The sequence below is a fragment of the Epinephelus lanceolatus genome, chromosome 6 (assembly GCF_041903045.1).
Source record: "Epinephelus lanceolatus isolate andai-2023 chromosome 6, ASM4190304v1, whole genome shotgun sequence".
Classification (NCBI taxonomy): Eukaryota; Metazoa; Chordata; class Actinopteri; order Perciformes; family Serranidae; genus Epinephelus; species Epinephelus lanceolatus.
In genome coordinates, this window is record NC_135739.1 from 22,320,716 (window position 1) to 22,337,500 (window position 16,785).

Here is a 16,785-nt window from a genome sequence, read left to right on the forward strand (position 1 = left end):
GCACTGAATAATGATGTTTTTTAAGAAAGTCTATCCACACACACTCAGTGACAAGATCTCACCACACAAGTCAAGGCTGGGAGAGTTGAGAGCTGAATTTCAAACACCTCAGTGGCACCTCCTCTTTGAATGCAGAGCCCTCCTTCAGTCCTGTTCCTATTAGACCAACACTTCCTCCAAATCTACACAATCTAAACCAGACGTGCCAGGTTTCATTAAATCTTCCGCCACAGTTTGTGGCTGCTAAATTATCACATCAGCCTTTGAAAGAGATTTGAGAGGTAGCGGGGCTAATACAAAATCTTAATGGCATTCCTTAGAGATGTAAAATCCATTACACGGTCGTAAGTAACAAGAAATTAAAGTTTCAGTGAAGCAAAACCTCTAAAGATAACAACTGGTCTGTATAACAAAGAGCTGAAACCATCAGTCTCCTTGTGGAAATGTTATTGATGGTTTGGTCATTAGGACGACAACCAGCTCACCTGATCCATCAGCTGAAACCCCAGTGTGCAACCTACCACGGTGCAGTCTAAATTGGATGTGGCTTATCGACTTGCTACGCTTACTGATGCTGAACTCACAATTACACTGCTCGAGTTTGTACAGTGAGATAGTTGAAAGGAAGTGAGAGACGCAGAGACTTATACTGCAAACTGATTTTAATGGATTTTATCGGTTACATAAATGACATTGATCATAAGTGGTCTGTCCCAAATGAAGCGTATAGTTGAGCGGTGATGTGACTACAGGGGGAAAAGCAGAAGGTGGAAGTGCCAGAGTGAAACACACCTCTGCACGGTTAAAAAAATAAAACCATTCAAGTACTGATGTGGGGGAAATTTGGCTTTTGTCATCAACCCAAATGCTTTGAATTGAGTTCAAGAACACATGAAGTGTTTCATCAAACTGAGAAATGCTCCTGTAACAGCCTTCAGTTGTTGCTATAAAAAACCTTCAGCGTCGTCATTGCTGGAAAATTCTGCTCCGAATATGGCGTGTGCTTACCAAACACTCCTTCATTCATTGGCAAATGTCCTGATGATTGGTCTCTAACATGAAGAAGAGGATTCTTCTCCTGTTTTTTTACCACTTGATGAAGCTCATCATCAACCATGCCAATATTCGGCAACTGAATACACGTTTCTATCTTGATTTCTTGTTCTTTAGAAATGTTTTCATTAAATTGATTTAAATGGTTCCAAAAAAGCTCATAAAACCTTGGAGCAGATGTTGTCAGTGAAGAGAATATTTCTGACGTTTGGACAGTAGATGGCGGCATTAGCCTCGCCTGTGTGAGCGTTTAGTCTGACTAATGGGAGGTCATTAATACACATCTTTTGCAGAGGAAACTAGAATTAGGAAATGATTAATACAGATTGCAGTTGAACTCATGGCAGCAGCATGTGGAAACTGTTCTGTGCATCACAACCAGGATGCAGCCTGAAGTGCACAAGTTTTACAGCATACAGAAAATACTGCGTTTGGTGTTTTTCCTGCAGAAACTTCCACTGTATCAGCATTGATCGAACAGGACTACACCCCACTAAAGCCCTGCAAACAAAACTCAATTAAAACAGAACAAATACAAACATAAAAACAAAGCAAACCAGCATAAGATAAATAAGATTACGACTTATGTTCTAGTAAAATATGCATTAAAAAGATTCTCATGTAAAAATTGGGTTAATTATTCACAGATAGCATGGTATATGTTTTTAAAGAACAAGTTGTTCCCTGATAGTTGAATCTCTGCTGTTTGTGTGCTAAACTGAGGCTCCAAGTGTCGATCTGCGATGATTTCACCTCCCATCTTCAACACGACTGATCTCAGCCTGGAGGACGCCCTGATGACATTTCACTTCTTTGGATGCTATTAAAAGACAAAAGAAAGAGAAAAAGAATTGACCAGTGAAATCAATACTCTGTACAGTCCACATCCAGGAAGCAGCAGACAGACATGAGGCTGCAGTTAATAATGACAGACACCTCCTTGGAAAAAACAAACAAAAAGGGGACCATAATCCATACAATCATTGCTCCTGTCTTTGTTTCATACGCTGAGGCGGGATGCCAACATGTCTGCAACAAAGCAGCAAGTCAAAAGCAGATTATCAGAGGGGGCCACCGCTGAGACAACTGGTCAATAAAACACCACAGACCTGGCATTTTACAGCAACAACGTAACAAATGGCACCGATCCATCGGAGAGTTCCGAGCGATTAACCAACAGCCAAGTTTGTGATTCAAAACTAACCCTAGGATGTGGACGCTTGACCGGAAATTTAACCGCCTGCCCCAATCTGACCTGCTGTCCCATCCAATTGAACGCTTCACCCATCAGAGGTGCCTTTCCCCCGGACCACACACAATCATTTGAGATATTTGTCTCCATTTAATTTTCCATTTGCTGCAGATGGGCAGCAGAGGGACTCAGAGACATTATCTGAACCCTGAGGAGAGGAGGTGCAGCCCGCCATGCAGGAAACAGCACCATGAGGTGGCAAAAAAGGGGTTTTAGGAAACGAAAATTCCTGATAGTAATGCAGGCGGTAGGTGGGAATTAGTGAATCATTCAGAAGCAGCACACTTGAGAGCTCAGTTAATATAGTTTTAATGTGATCATATCTCAATCAGCTTCACGTGCCAAATTGATTCTTAATGAGCTGTTGCATTCTAGCCGTTTCTTTTTCCATGAATAATATAAAACACACAGAGAAAAACGATGATTCAGTCAAAATACTGTGCACTTGATGAAACCTCAGTAGCCATGCCAGGGCAGAGAGGAACACGGAGGTGCAGTAAAACCTCAGATGTTAACACCAGCCGCAGAGAGAGGGGTGATAAAAATGCAGATGTGTGGAAGAGCCAGGCCAGATCTGAGGGCCAACAGTGCACAAGTGAAGTGAGAAAAGCTGAAATTGAATAATGAACTGGATGAAAATGGATTCTGGAAACACTGGGGTCCCTCTCTGAGGAGCCATCTGTTGGTCTACAAGGCAGAAATACTTTGATTTGTTTTTCCCACAACAAAAATACAGACAGTGTGCGTGCAGCTAAAAGTTAAAGTTTGGAATTTTTTAATAGAATCTCACAAACGAGGAAGACTCAAGTACAAATAGTGAAATATACCCAGTGGACTACACGGAGGGTAACCTACCCCAGACTGCTGCACACATACAGAGACCTTACAGCACATGATGGATCTGGTCATGCAGCAGCCCAAAGACCTCTACAAAAGTTCACAGCGTGCAATCACTGCATACCTAACTCAATCCTGGTCTGAAATACTTCCTGGCCTGGCTCTCCCTAAATGTTTCCCAAGATAATTGCCACTTCTTCTCTGGGCCCAATTTGTCTGCATTTTGACAGCAGCGCCTTATCCACTGTCTGTATTTTTGTATTGTGTATAGTGTGCTGTGTCTGAAGATGTGCCTTGAAATCAAAACGTGGCAGCTTGCTTGGTTTCACCTTTAAAAAGGGAAAAGGTTCAATCCCTCAAATATATATTTCCTGTAAACTTGAACGCACCAGTATTTTGTTTTAATATCACCCACACGTGCAGGTTTTAACTCAGAGCTGAGTGGGATGTCACGTGAGTTAAGATATAACCTTGTACTTGTAAAGTACACACAGGCACGGGTGCTTTATCCTCTGATTAATCATTAGCAAGCCACACGTGGCATCTGGATCTCCTTCACAGCTCTCACACCATGAAGCCCCAAGTGGAAAGACTTAGAAGCCGTGGTGCATAAACACAGATTGAAAAGTTGCTAGTAATGGATTTTGTCACTCGTTATTGCCATTTGTTTTACTCCTTTTTGGAAGATAATCATGCTCGAAGTTTTGGAACTACAATACCCTTAAGAACTTTGAGGGTGTAAGGAGGAAGCCTATGACTACAGGGTGTTTTTTTAAATCCCTAAAGTTGTTTGCATTTTGACAAATTGGCATGATTCACATCAGAGATATCCAGCTTGCTTTGCCCGAGGGGCACTTTTGCAAAATGGCAGGAGGCCAGGGGCCAGTTCATAAACAAACATTAACAGTATTTGTCAGATAAAATGAATAAACGAGGCAAATTCCGAGCAGCAGCTCCACAAAGGTCAGATATATGCAAGGGCATTTCTTGGATTTTAAGATAGTTAAGGCTTGGACACATCTGTGATGGGCTAAGTAACGATGATATCTATCTACTAAAGATCCTGCTGGCAGCTGGTTAAAAAGGCCAATACATTTTGAACCCTCTAACAGGGATGCAGTATATTTTATTTATAAGTTATTTTTTCAAATCTACAAGACCCATCTCTTGAGTACCTGAGGCCTGTATGGGGGATGGAGTTGGGGGTGGCTGTGACAGTGGAGCACTGGGGAAGAGCCCTTGAGGGGGTCCACACTGCTTCCATCTGTGCCCAGCTTGGCCTTGTCTAATTGAAGGTGCTGCCTTAACTTCACAAAAGTCAAACTCAAAATGTGCTCTGATGTTGATTCCACTTGTGACAGGCACAGACTCTCTCCTGCAGCCTTAGCACACTCACTCTGGCTGTGTCCTAATCTGTCCACTTTTTGGAGTTCGATCTTCATAACGCTATCAGACGTCTTTAATATAAAAATTCACCCAGATCTGTTGACAGCCATCTTCGGCATAGCAGGAGAGAAAAATAAGAAGCTTTCAGGATCTAAACTCAAAATAACGAAATTTGTCACTTCATTAGCACGGAGATTAATCCTTCCTCACTGGAAGAACCCTCAACCGCCGAGCTGGACTCAGTGATCGAGGGAAGTGATGCAACATCTCAAACTTGAGAAAGTAAGACACACATTAAACGGCTCTTCTGATAAATTTATGAGAATCTGAAATCCATTCATGGAATATATAAGAGCCAGACTGTAAACCCCCACTTTCTTGATAACTCCATGTGAAGTAAGTCATATTTATTTTATTTTGTTTTTACATCTTGTAGCCAGTCACAATAGGATAGCCCCCGATAATGCCTTCACTTTCTGCAACTGCCTGTTCTTTTATAATGCTGTATAGCAGTTTATATGTTATTTAAAAACAGGGCTGCCACTAACGATTATTTTCATTGTCGACTAATCTGTCGATTATTTCTTCGATTAGTCGACTAATCATTTCATCGAAAAATGTGTTAAAATGTTGAAAAATATCGGTCTGTCTCTCCCAAACCCCAAAATTACGTCATCTAATGTCTTGTTTCATACTCACGCCAAAGGGTTTTAGTTCACTGTCACGGGAGAGTGTGTAAAGCTGCCAATATCTGAACGTAAGAAGCTGCAATAAGAGTATTTTGGGTACTTTTATAGTACTTTCCTATGAAAAATGACTCAAACCGATTAGTCGACTACTAATATAGTCACCGATTATTTTAATAGTCGATTAGTCATCGATTAGTCGACTAATCATGGCAGCCCTATTTAAAAACCAATTTAAAAAAAAGCCATTACAAAAAAATGGCTCCAGAAAAACTGTGCCACTGCTAGCTTCTATATTATTATTACTGTTAAACACATACCTTCTGGAACAAATTACATATTCCATACAACTGCGGAAAGAATTGCGAGAAAAATGGTGGAGAAAATTGTGTGTTTATTTAGCTAATGAGACAGATGTCACATGATTATCGTACATACCTTACATGAAACCTTACTTTGAGTTAGGAAAATTTGTTACGTCTTTGTAAACATCCCATGACCTCATATTTGAGGTTTTTCCTGTGTACTGCTTTCCTTTTTACTTTTAAGTTTTGGTTGTACCTACACGTAAAAAAAGTAAGTAAAAAGTATTCCGGGGGAGAACAAATTATCACTGGACTAATTTGATATGGAGGAAAACTAAAAAATATGATGATTCACATGTCTTTTTAAAGGATATAGATGGAAATACTGATGCCTGAGACAGTAGAAAATGTCCATTCAAATTTCTAAAATACAGCAGGATTACTTGCTAGCTGTGACTTTGAGTGAAAGTGATTCAGGTGGGCTGAGTATGGCCCCGTAACCAGGTAAAATTATTTTATCAGTTGCACTGAGGATGAGACTCCGCACTTCACACCTGTCAATCACTGAGAACCGAACATCTGTTTTTTAAATTGTTCCCAGAGAAGATCATGACCCAGGTGATGCGTTTCCAATCCCAACCTGTCAGTCTGGGTTCTGTATCAAACCTGAGTTACGGCTCGCTGGCAGCTGTCACTGAGACACAGGTTCAAACGGTCTGACGTACACTTATCGATCAGCATGGCGTTGATCAGAGAGCCTGACACCCTGATGCTTCACAACAGCTGTAAACAAGTCACAGAGCGTCCTGTCTCATCTTAAGGCAGGTTGTTTACCACACCAGATAAAAAGACATCCGACGCACTATTATAATCAGGGGATTGGGACCAGAGCTCATTTTAATTACCGCAGAACAAGGAGGTTATTCTGTGCAGATCAAAACTTAGAAACAACTCATTAGTGTGCAGAGTCCCATCGTGTACTGAGAGAGGGCTGAAAACAATTCCAGCCTCCCACAAACTTGGTGTCATCATTTTAAGAGCTAATATCCACTGGAGAAAAAAAACATTGTTATGAGGGAGTATCTGGTACTCCGGTATTGTGTGTTACTCACAGCAGCCGCCAGTGCTTGCTCCAGGTCTTCAATGATGTCAACCTCATCCTCCAGTCCCACCGAGAGTCGAATCAGCGTGTCACTAATCCCCAGGACAGCCCTCTCTTTTTCTGGCACCGATGCATGGGTCATAATCGCCCTAAATTATGATAGAGGACAAGTGCCACTTACATATGAGTCACTACAGGAAGACATCCTGTTGTGTTCATCGAGATTAGAGCGGAGACACAGACTTTCTAATGGAAATAAAATGTCATTAAAAATCAGTTTGAGAGGCTGACAGTTTTTCTCTTGATCTCTGCTGCCCCCTTGTGGCGCTGCTTCTTGTATTACATCCTAAATTACAGGTGCTGAAAGTTTCAGTTCTATAAAACTGCATGACTGTACTACTATTTCTGTCATGCTTTACATACCACCTGTTTGTTTAAACACAGTTTGCGTTTTTAGTTCTGCTGAATACCAACAATAAAACAATGTATTAAAATTCAACATGTTTAGAGTAAAATTCTGCAGGATACTTACGGATGTTCTGCTAAACTTTCATAGCCACCAAGACTTTCAGCTACCGCAAATAACTGAAATGAGGAAAGAGGATATTAAGTAAAACATAAGGTAGATATGAAAAATGTGTGCATCAAGCAAAAAACAGCAGAGGCAAATGAAATATTAAGTCACACAAAGATGATAAGTAACCAGCGACAGAAACCACCCAAGCCACTGTCATAGTCTTTGCCTACATTTAGTGGTTTGGATCGTTTTCACACATACAAACAGTGAACGCCGGAGCTCTGCCAGCTATATCAGTCCCTCCAGGATTTTGCAGGCTTTTTTAAAGAGTGTTGCGGCCTTAAATGCCAGATTTTGCGGCAGCTTTTCTACAAAATTGAGTCTGAGCGTTTCCAAAAAGGCTCAGGATTAATTCGGTAACACTTTACTTAAAGGTCAGGTCTATAATGCATTATGAGCACATTCATAAGACATTATAACACATTTATAAACGTTGTTACAAATGCTAATAATCATGTATGACAACTTATAACAAGGTTTATAAAGTATTATAAGTGGTTACATAATGCATTATAAATTCAGCATTCATAATGCTTTATACTTCCATGCCAAATTGACTAATAATGCCAGTACTTCAGATTCTTCTTTCAAACACTGTCGTCACTTTGGCATGGAAGTATAAAGCATTATGAATGCTGAATTTATAATGCATTATGTAACCACTTACAATACTTTATAAACCTTGTTATAAGTTGTCATACATGATTATAAACATTTATAACGACGTTTATAAAGCCTTATAAATGCGTTATAATGTCTTATGAATGTGCTCATAATGCATTATAGACCTGACCTCAAAATTCTAACAAAATGTGCTTTATTTTTGTAATTCTCCCCAGATGTACTTCTTTTACAAAAGCTCAAACTCAGTAAAAACTGTGAGCACAGAAGATTGCTAAACGTCAATAACAATGACAAACCTTGTGTGACACCTATGACCAAAAAAATTCAATAGAATAAAAATTAAGCATCGAGTTAGTTAAAAAGCTAAAGTGCAAAGAACCTCACAGAAAATCAGACTAAACACGCATGTTGCTAAAAATCAAAAACAATGTTAAACCCTGTTTTCTTCTGATAACCATTACTGACCTCAGATTCTGCAGGGTTGAAAGGTAAAGTGCACGTAACCTCTCAGTAAACGTTCAGCATCATGCTGAAAGATGCCAGCAACAAACTCTTACCCACATAGTGGCTGAATCCAAAAAAGGTAGAGTTGTGCAAATTAAAGAGTTCAAGTGCACAGGCACTCAAAGTAAACAAGGCACAAACAGAGAACCACTGTACTTTGCTCTACCTTAGACCTGTACTCTGTACCATGTGAAGAGTAAACCTAAGTCTGAATCCCAATTATTTCAGCACTTACATCCATCTTCGCTTTTGTGAAGAACATCAGGCAATTGTTTTGCTCGGTCTTTAGCAGCAATTTTTGTTGGCAAATGGGAGACATTAGAACAGCACAAGGAAGTGAATTTGGTGATGTATGTCCATTATGTTTGCGCAGGGGACTGTGACTAGTGGAAGTTGCAGTGATAGGACAAAATTGCACGGTCGCACAGAATTCACAGAGATTGGTTAAATTTGCATTAATTGTTGCAATCACAACATCGTAAATTCCTGAAGGGACTGCCATTTAAAACACAATCTGGTCTTCTTGTGACAACATGAGCCACTCATCAATGCTGAGGCAAAGTTATAATAGACAAAAAGCATCGGGATGGACTCATCATCCTTTGGCGCAGATCAGTTCTGTGTCAGTGCATTATTGCAACATTATTTCTGTGAACTGCTTTTCTTGGGTGAAACATTTTCTTAATCATTTCACCTCAGCAGCTGCAGGAAATTCCTGTAAGTATGACTTCAGTACTTTGATAAGCTCCTCTTGTAGTTGTGGTATTTAAATGTCTTTCCTTCACCTGTCCTCAGTCTGGGAATCTGTCCCGGTCGTTTTGCAAAAGCCCCTCAGGCCTCGCAACATTCCCCTCTTCCAAAACACAAAATCAAACAGTCCATATCAAATATAAATTTACTGCCAAATTACTTTGAGGTTACTGAGGAAGGCGCTGGCGTGCTCCAGTTTCCCCTTAATATAGAAGGTGATCATCCCCGGACATCCGGTGCATTGTTTCTTCATCACTTCATGCTGGGGGTGTGAGGGCAGGCCTGCACCGAGAGAGGGAAAACATGAAACAACATCAGGTGGTGCTTAAAGGATGTTAATCTCATTAAAGACGAGGTGTTTATGTTCATAGACAGCGTGTGGGTTTGAACACGGTTTAATTTGCATTGCTTATTGATGAGTTAAAATAACATTGTCTGACTAGTGTTTTTAACAAATAAACCCTAAAGTGTAAGGCTTAATGGGTGCAAGGAGAGGAGTTAATAGACATCTGAGAGCCAGCTGTTGGGAATGATTAGCAACCCTTGCAAAACAATATTTAACAAGGAAACTATGCAGGAGTGCAGATGAATCCATAATGTTCAGCTTAAAGTTACAAAGACTTCCCTTTTTAATGTTTTTTCTGCAGCGTGCTATTTGTGACAAGATGAAATGTTTGCTCATGAGCCTTGATTTGTTTGGACTCAAGACTAACTGTGACCACTTTCAAAAGAAAATGCCAACTTTTTGTGCAGATGTCAAGTGGGTAAAACATTGGAAAGGCATGACATCAATTCATAAGATCCCAATATCTTGTCTTATATAAAAGGATTGTAATAGATCACTATGAAAGGCTTCTCTTAGGCAACATGAACTTAAACAACCCACAGTGACAACCATAAAGTAGCTGCTGGAGCCTGTTTAAAAACAGGCATGTCTCAACAATATGCTGGCATCCCATAACTCAAGTTATATCACATTTGTTTGTTACACTCCACGGTTGAGAGATCACCTGGGAAGATGACTCGCTCCACCCTGGGATCCGCCTCCAGGAACTTAGCAGCAGCCATGGCATTCTTGAAGTGCCGCTCCATTCGCAGGTGTAGCGTCTTCAGTCCTCGGTTGCACAGGTAGCAGTCGAAGGGAGAGGGTACACAGCCCAGTGCTGAAACAAAGTGAGATCACATGGGCGGAGGAAAAAAAAACAACAAAAAAACACAAAACAAAGAGGTCACAAAGCCTCCCAAAACCCAGATCAGGCAAACAACAAAAGCATAAACAAGTACTTCCTTCTAAAAAGCTTTGGTGCTGAACTTTGGCATGTGAAGCATGTTTTGGTTGTTTAATGAGTGAATGTAGGTCATTTTGAGATAACCGGTCCACCAAATACTGAGCATGGCAGAGCAGGATATGAGGTGAAAATACAACTTGAGAACTTTCTGTGACCTGTGTCCTTAAATTTAATGCGCATAACTGGTGAAACTGGAGCTAGGAAACACTTGGCTTCTTGCTAGACACATGACATAAACCAGAAATCAACTTTCAAGATATGTGGTTCTTTGTGCTCACCATTTTGCAGAAACTTAAGTCGCTCATACAGATCCTCCCGATTCATGGAGGCCAAACCCATCACCACGTCACTGTGACCTGCCGAATAAAGGTTGATATTTTCATACAATCAAAAAATTTAAGTAAGTGGGAGCAGATACTCTTTTAGATTAGATTAGATGTTTGTGCCTGAGGATCTATGTATGAAGTTACTGTTTTTTTTTGTCTTGGAAAACTCAAAGTACTGGAGAAGATCAAGTGCAACAATTTCAGTGCCCTTAATCCTTTGATAATAAGGGACTTACGGTGTAAAATTATAGACTACAGATCTTCCTTGTTCCTCACTTTGGCATGGAAATTGACGGGCTGTCCTTGCTTGTTTCTCCCCCAATACTCTGATGTATTTTTGTAAACCTACCATTTTTTGATTTAGACTGTATCAAATTAAAGGAAATCTTATGCTAGTAAAACAGGAACATGCACAAAACCTACCGTTCATGTATTTGGTGGCTGAGTACATGCAGACATCAGCTCCCAAAGCCAAGGGGCGCTAAGAGAGCACAAGACAAACATGAGTTAATCAGCGACTTAATTCCACGTGAACTGGAATTCAATGGCAGTAAACTATTAACCACTCTTTCAGAATCAAAAGGGCATGAAGTCCCCATTTGTCACTCTTACCTGGAAGAAGGCCGACATGAAGGTGTTGTCCACGACAACCACTATGTCTTTGTTGTACTCGTGGGCCACCTCTGAACAGGCCTTGATGTCTACAACCTTCATCATGGGGTTGGTGGGTGTCTCGATCCACACCAGCTGCACAGAGAAGCAACATGTTGAGGAGGGTGTGTAACTGTGGTAAACACACACTGTGGCTAAGACAGCTCATCTACGGTACCAATAACACTTATCACACACAGTGCTGATTCATAGTTGACTGCCCAAAGGGAGGTGACACACCCAGATACATAATATTCTAGCAAAACTAGATCTGAAGCAGCAACTTTGAATGATAAAATCTGTTGGGAGAGGAACTAAACTACACACACAAAGCAAACACAAAGAGCACTTTATTCATATCATATCATTCTTTCACCTACTTTAGTGTTGGCCTTCAATGCAGCCTTCAGCAGCTCTGGTTTTGTACAGTCAGCAAACGACACCTCCAGACCAACTTCAGCAGCAATTCTTTGGAAGTAGCGGTTTGTACCTTTGCAATCAAGAAGGTGAAACTGAGTTAACATTTCCCCCCCAAAAAAACAGGTGTGATTCAAAACCAGCTCACACCATATGCTTCCACTTTCACACCAACTGCCGTTTCTTTTTAAAAGGGAGTAAATGGTGGGTGGAAACATTTCATGGTTGCATCATAGCATTCTACACAATTGTCATTTACAAAGGGATGTCTCACCTCCGTAGACGTCATCCATGCAGACGATCCCATCGCCTGCTTTGAGCATGTGGGTGATGGTAACTGTGGCTGCCAGCCCCGAGGCAAGAGCAATACCTGCGGAGCAAAAGCGTTAAATCCTTTTCATGTCAGAGGAAACAGAGGCTGCATACATTTCCTCCATTGTGAGTGATGTTTAAGAGTGTGAATCACGCCTGCCATGATTATGTAAGCGTCTGTTACAAAAGCATTACTTACAATACTTGGCTCCATCTAAAGCAGCCACGGCCTTCTCAAGACAGTTTCTTGTAGGGTTTCCACTCCGGCTGTATTCATACCCCTGCATAAAAATAAGACACTTCAGTCACCTAAATTAACATTCTCAATAATGTAAGGTGCCGGCATGGTGGTACAATGGCATGCGAGCAGGTTTGGACCTGTGTCAGGGTGGGTTTTCTCCTGGTACTCCGGCTTCCTCCCACAGTCCAAAGACATGCAGGTTAGGTTAACCGTTTACTCTAAATTGCCCGTAGGTGTGAATGTGAGCGTGAATGGTTGTCTGGGCGCATTCACACCAGGATAGTCCAGGGAACTCGGTTCGATTGGGCGGGGAATGCCAAAAAATTTCACACTTTAATTTGGTTTTGTTAATTTTCACACTGCACTTTTGCCAGTCGCGCAGTTACAACAGCTGCTCGTTTGGGGGCAGTATTGCCCTTTAACGACCACTGACCAGGAAGAAAAAAAAGCATGAGGAAGAAGAAAACCCGGCTCATCGATTGGCCAGGACCGAAAACGGAAATCCATCCCCTTCAGCACTGTGCTCTACGTCACTTCCTCTCTTTGATTTGCTGGATAGTCCATGCATTTCGCACTGTAAGCGCACCGCACCGGGGTTCAATTGCAAGTGAACTGAGACCCCCAGTTTTCAAGCAGACCAGGGTTCATTCGTTTGGTCCGCACCAGAGTTCGAATGAGCGTCCTCTGTCTCTGTGTGTCAGCCCTGTGATAGTCTGGCGACCTGTCCAGGGTGTACCCCACCAGCACACCCATGACACCTAACAGGATAAGCCATTCCGAAATGTTCAGTCCATAACAGGAAGCAGTGTTTTGGCAGGCTGGTTCCCTAAACACAAGCATGCATTAATAAACTTTAGATTTTGCTGAGCAGGACGAGGATATGAGAATTCATTAAGCTCTTCTTTGTCTTTAAGAAAGAGGCTTGATGGCAGGTCAACTGGGTTCAACAGCACACCATCCATACTTGTATTGGCTCGCTGCCCTCAGAGCTGGCAGTGCTTATGTTTGTCTTTAGTTGGATTAGTCAAGCGGGTGTATGCACAAGACTGAACAATGAATACACAAAAACTCATCCTGTAATTTTCTGTTTTAATAACTGATATGTGACAGTAATTACAATTTAATGACCTCATTATTTTTTTTTTACCATTACTATGAGAAACTTCCCTAGTTTAATCAAAATGTATTGCAGCTTTTGGATTTTATGGAAGTGAAAGTATTCAGCACTTCTGAAAGGAGGTTCATCATTGAGCACGAATAAAAGAACTTATCGCTTTGAGACATTAACGCGAGACATATGTTTCGATAAATGAGGGCCGGGTGTTGTTGCCTTCATTCAGTTGCAAACAAGTAAATATGTGGGCGTTAAAGGGTTCCAGTTTGACCAGTTAACTCTGGTTTGAATGTTTCCACAAAGTAAGGTGAAGAGGTCAGGAGATCAGCGTGAATGGTGGGTTGGGGCATTTCTATGCCATCACTGACAATGCAGTTTTAGCTGTTAATGCTCCACATAAGATTAGTCTTGAAACTAGGAAACTTTAAAGAAGAACTCATCCCCCTCCTATATGGACTGGGCTTTTGTGTAATAAAAAGCTTCAATGACCCCTGAGAAATTGCTCAACCAGTCTTTTACGACGACTGCTTGATGTGTGAGATGAAGGCACTTTCACACGAATCTACGTGAAAGACAATCCATTAGAAGACTTCAGTATAATAATTGACAGAGAAAACAGACAGCTGTAAAAGTTAATATGTTATCTCCCCTTTGTCTCTAGAAAGGTCCTTGTGATAGGAACAAATATGGTTTTTCAATAAATCAATGCATAAGCATGTGCAGGACTTATTTATTTAGACTTGGATTTTCAGGGGTAACTGATTTCCTGCACCACAAAAGAGGCAAAGCAAGTGGTGTGTGTGTGTTACCCTCTGCTCAGGGTGATTTCAACACCAAAAGAGGAAAACTGAAGTTAAGAGGTTTCTCTTGCGATAGATTCTCTTTTGACTGACTTTTGACTTTGGTATCTTTTTGTTATCTGGCTCGACTGACTCTAACACTTACCTTCTAGATAAGTGGTACTACAAAGCTAGTTATCAACTAGTTCAGTCAACTCTGGGTTTTCCTGTTCTGCCACGAGCATGTGAAGAGGCAGGGGTGTTAATTACAAGCGACATTATCAGAACAATAAATGAAGGCAGCTACTTTATATGATAAGGACAGACAATAAAATATCAGTGGCACGGGATGTAAAGGATACTCTGTCATCTTCTAATGAAAACACTGAAAATACTACCCAAAAATTCACAGTTGGCCGAGACTTAAATTATGTGTAGGTATCACTGGGCTATATTTAATATTAGTACACTTTGCTATGTGGTTGAATAATGATGAATATGTCACATAAAACACTTTAAAGTAATGCCAGAGCAGCCTAGTTAATGACTGATGAGGTTTATTCTGACTGATATTTTCATTTTTCCTGTAAAATGTTAAGAGTTAAAATCCTGCTAAAATCATGTGTTTAGTGTGTAATGATCCCTGTGTTTGTTGGAAGCTCTGTTAAAAACCAGTGGAAACAGAGCCCTGGAGCAATTAAATTATTAAGCTCTTCCTCTTTTTTTTTTGACCTGAGACTCCGGACTTTTATCCATGGATACTTTTTTCTCCATAGATCTGATTGGTCAGATGTCAGGGAGTTAACAGGCTGTGATCCTATACCCTGGACATAATGGTTAGCTGTCCAGCATAAGGGACCACGGTGATTTATCCCAAAAAAAAGAGAACCAGCTTTGTGGTAATGAAAACCATCAGTTAACCCTGAACTTATCTCGCTAATGTCAAACTCTTCGTAGCACAGACATCAGGTTTTTGACACGTGTGCATAGTCACACCTAAGATAAAAGGAAATAGTTGTGTTTTGTTCTGCTTATTACTAACTATGTAGAGTCATAGTCAGTTTTTGTTATAGTTTCTAGTTAAGATTATTGTCATTTGTTTCCATTATTGTATTTCCTGGATTTCTTGTTTTATAATGATGTTTATTAGTGCTGTATTTATTTATAATAGCTACAAAAATACTGGATATTGAAGATAGATCTAAAGTTGAATGCCAAGGTATTATTTGTAGTTACATCTTTGTGTGTTTTAATGTTGTTTTGTTGGCTGCTTTAAGGCTGGGTTACTCATTAGGATTAATAAAGTATTGATCAGGCTATATCTTACATATATAGTTATAAAATATATATTCCTAAGATATGCAGGTGTGATTTTATCTTTACTAATATTTCTATGACTTAGATAGGTTAAGAAAGACCTGAATTTACATTTATAGCCCACTCTGGTCCTCCTGCATGAAGCTGCATGGGGTCTTCTTCTTCAGGCACGTGCATACCGCCGAATCTCCCCCATCACCCACCGCCTTGAATCCCCATATCGGGCTACTTACGGCGTGATTTCCTGGTCCGAGCTGCTTGAACGTGGTCGAGAGAGAAATCGGCGGCACTACAGCCATTGACTTCCACTGCTCCGGCTCCTGACCGACGTGGATCGCCTCCGTGGCGAAGGATTTGTACGCGGTGATGAAGCCGGCGTACAAGTCGCTCTGCTCCTCCTGCTTGTGCTTTGGGTCCATGGCTGTGCTGCTGAGCTCCACACAATGTGCAGTACTGTGAGCCGAGGATGAGTTTGCATTACCACATTATGGTAAAGGCGGAAAGCATTTTGACGTTGCCGTGCGCTGCGCTCGTCCCTCTGAGCCAATCAGCGCTCATCAACACGAGGGGGAAGGCGCTGATTGGTGGGTCTGCAGGGGCGTCCAACCCACGTGACGAGGCATCTTGTTTGCGTTCCATGTGTTCCGCAGTGATGCAACGCTTCCTGTCGTTTGAGTCAGGGGGGTTCAACTCTATACTCTTTGGTCTCATTTTATCACCAGTTTACCTCATAAAGTCAACTATACTGTCTTTAAAAAATAAATTAATCACACTAATAATTGTAACTTATGTAGTCCTGTGAAGTCAAACTAAGAAGAAGAAACGGCATCTAAACTTCTCTCTAACCACCCATCTCTATAGTCAGGATGTTGCTCAACCACCACCATCAGAACTTTTGCTTTCATTCTGAAATTATACACTGAATTGTGTGTATTCTTCCCCCTCTGCCACACACGAGACGCTTAGCTGTGTTTCCACTCTTTACCCATAGGGGGAGAAAGTGCTCTGTACTGGCTCAGTGAGATCACCAGAGGTCCGTTCCTCTTCATCCAATTTAAACCTGACAACACACTAATGCTCCAGATAGATATCAGATCAAGGTGATATAAATCAAAAAGCAACTCGGGTAAGAACACTCAGTGAGGTATGTTACATCATATACAATATTTTATATCATAAACATATCATCAACAGTGGTTGTCAATCTTTTTGAAGGCACACCAAAGGGCAAACCAAAATCTCAAGGCACACCTGTGTTTATAT

The 16,785-nt window shown here is 41.0% G+C and overlaps 1 protein-coding gene across 1 annotated transcript; it reads right to left on the minus strand.

Moving 5' to 3' along the window:
* Positions 1 to 644: 644 nt before the first annotated feature.
* Positions 645 to 16,022, minus strand: cth (cystathionase (cystathionine gamma-lyase)). The gene is made up of 12 exons (XM_033622474.2): positions 15,756 to 16,022; positions 12,271 to 12,352; positions 12,034 to 12,129; positions 11,723 to 11,832; positions 11,304 to 11,438; positions 11,115 to 11,172; positions 10,644 to 10,721; positions 10,087 to 10,239; positions 9,237 to 9,358; positions 7,154 to 7,206; positions 6,632 to 6,770; positions 645 to 1,873 (listed from the first exon to the last, which is right to left on the minus strand). The coding sequence occupies exons 1-12, from the start codon at positions 15,939 to 15,941 to the stop codon at positions 1,859 to 1,861; spliced, it is 1,227 nt and encodes a 408-aa protein (XP_033478365.1). The 5' UTR covers positions 15,942 to 16,022; the 3' UTR covers positions 645 to 1,858.
* Positions 16,023 to 16,785: the final 763 nt, after the last annotated feature.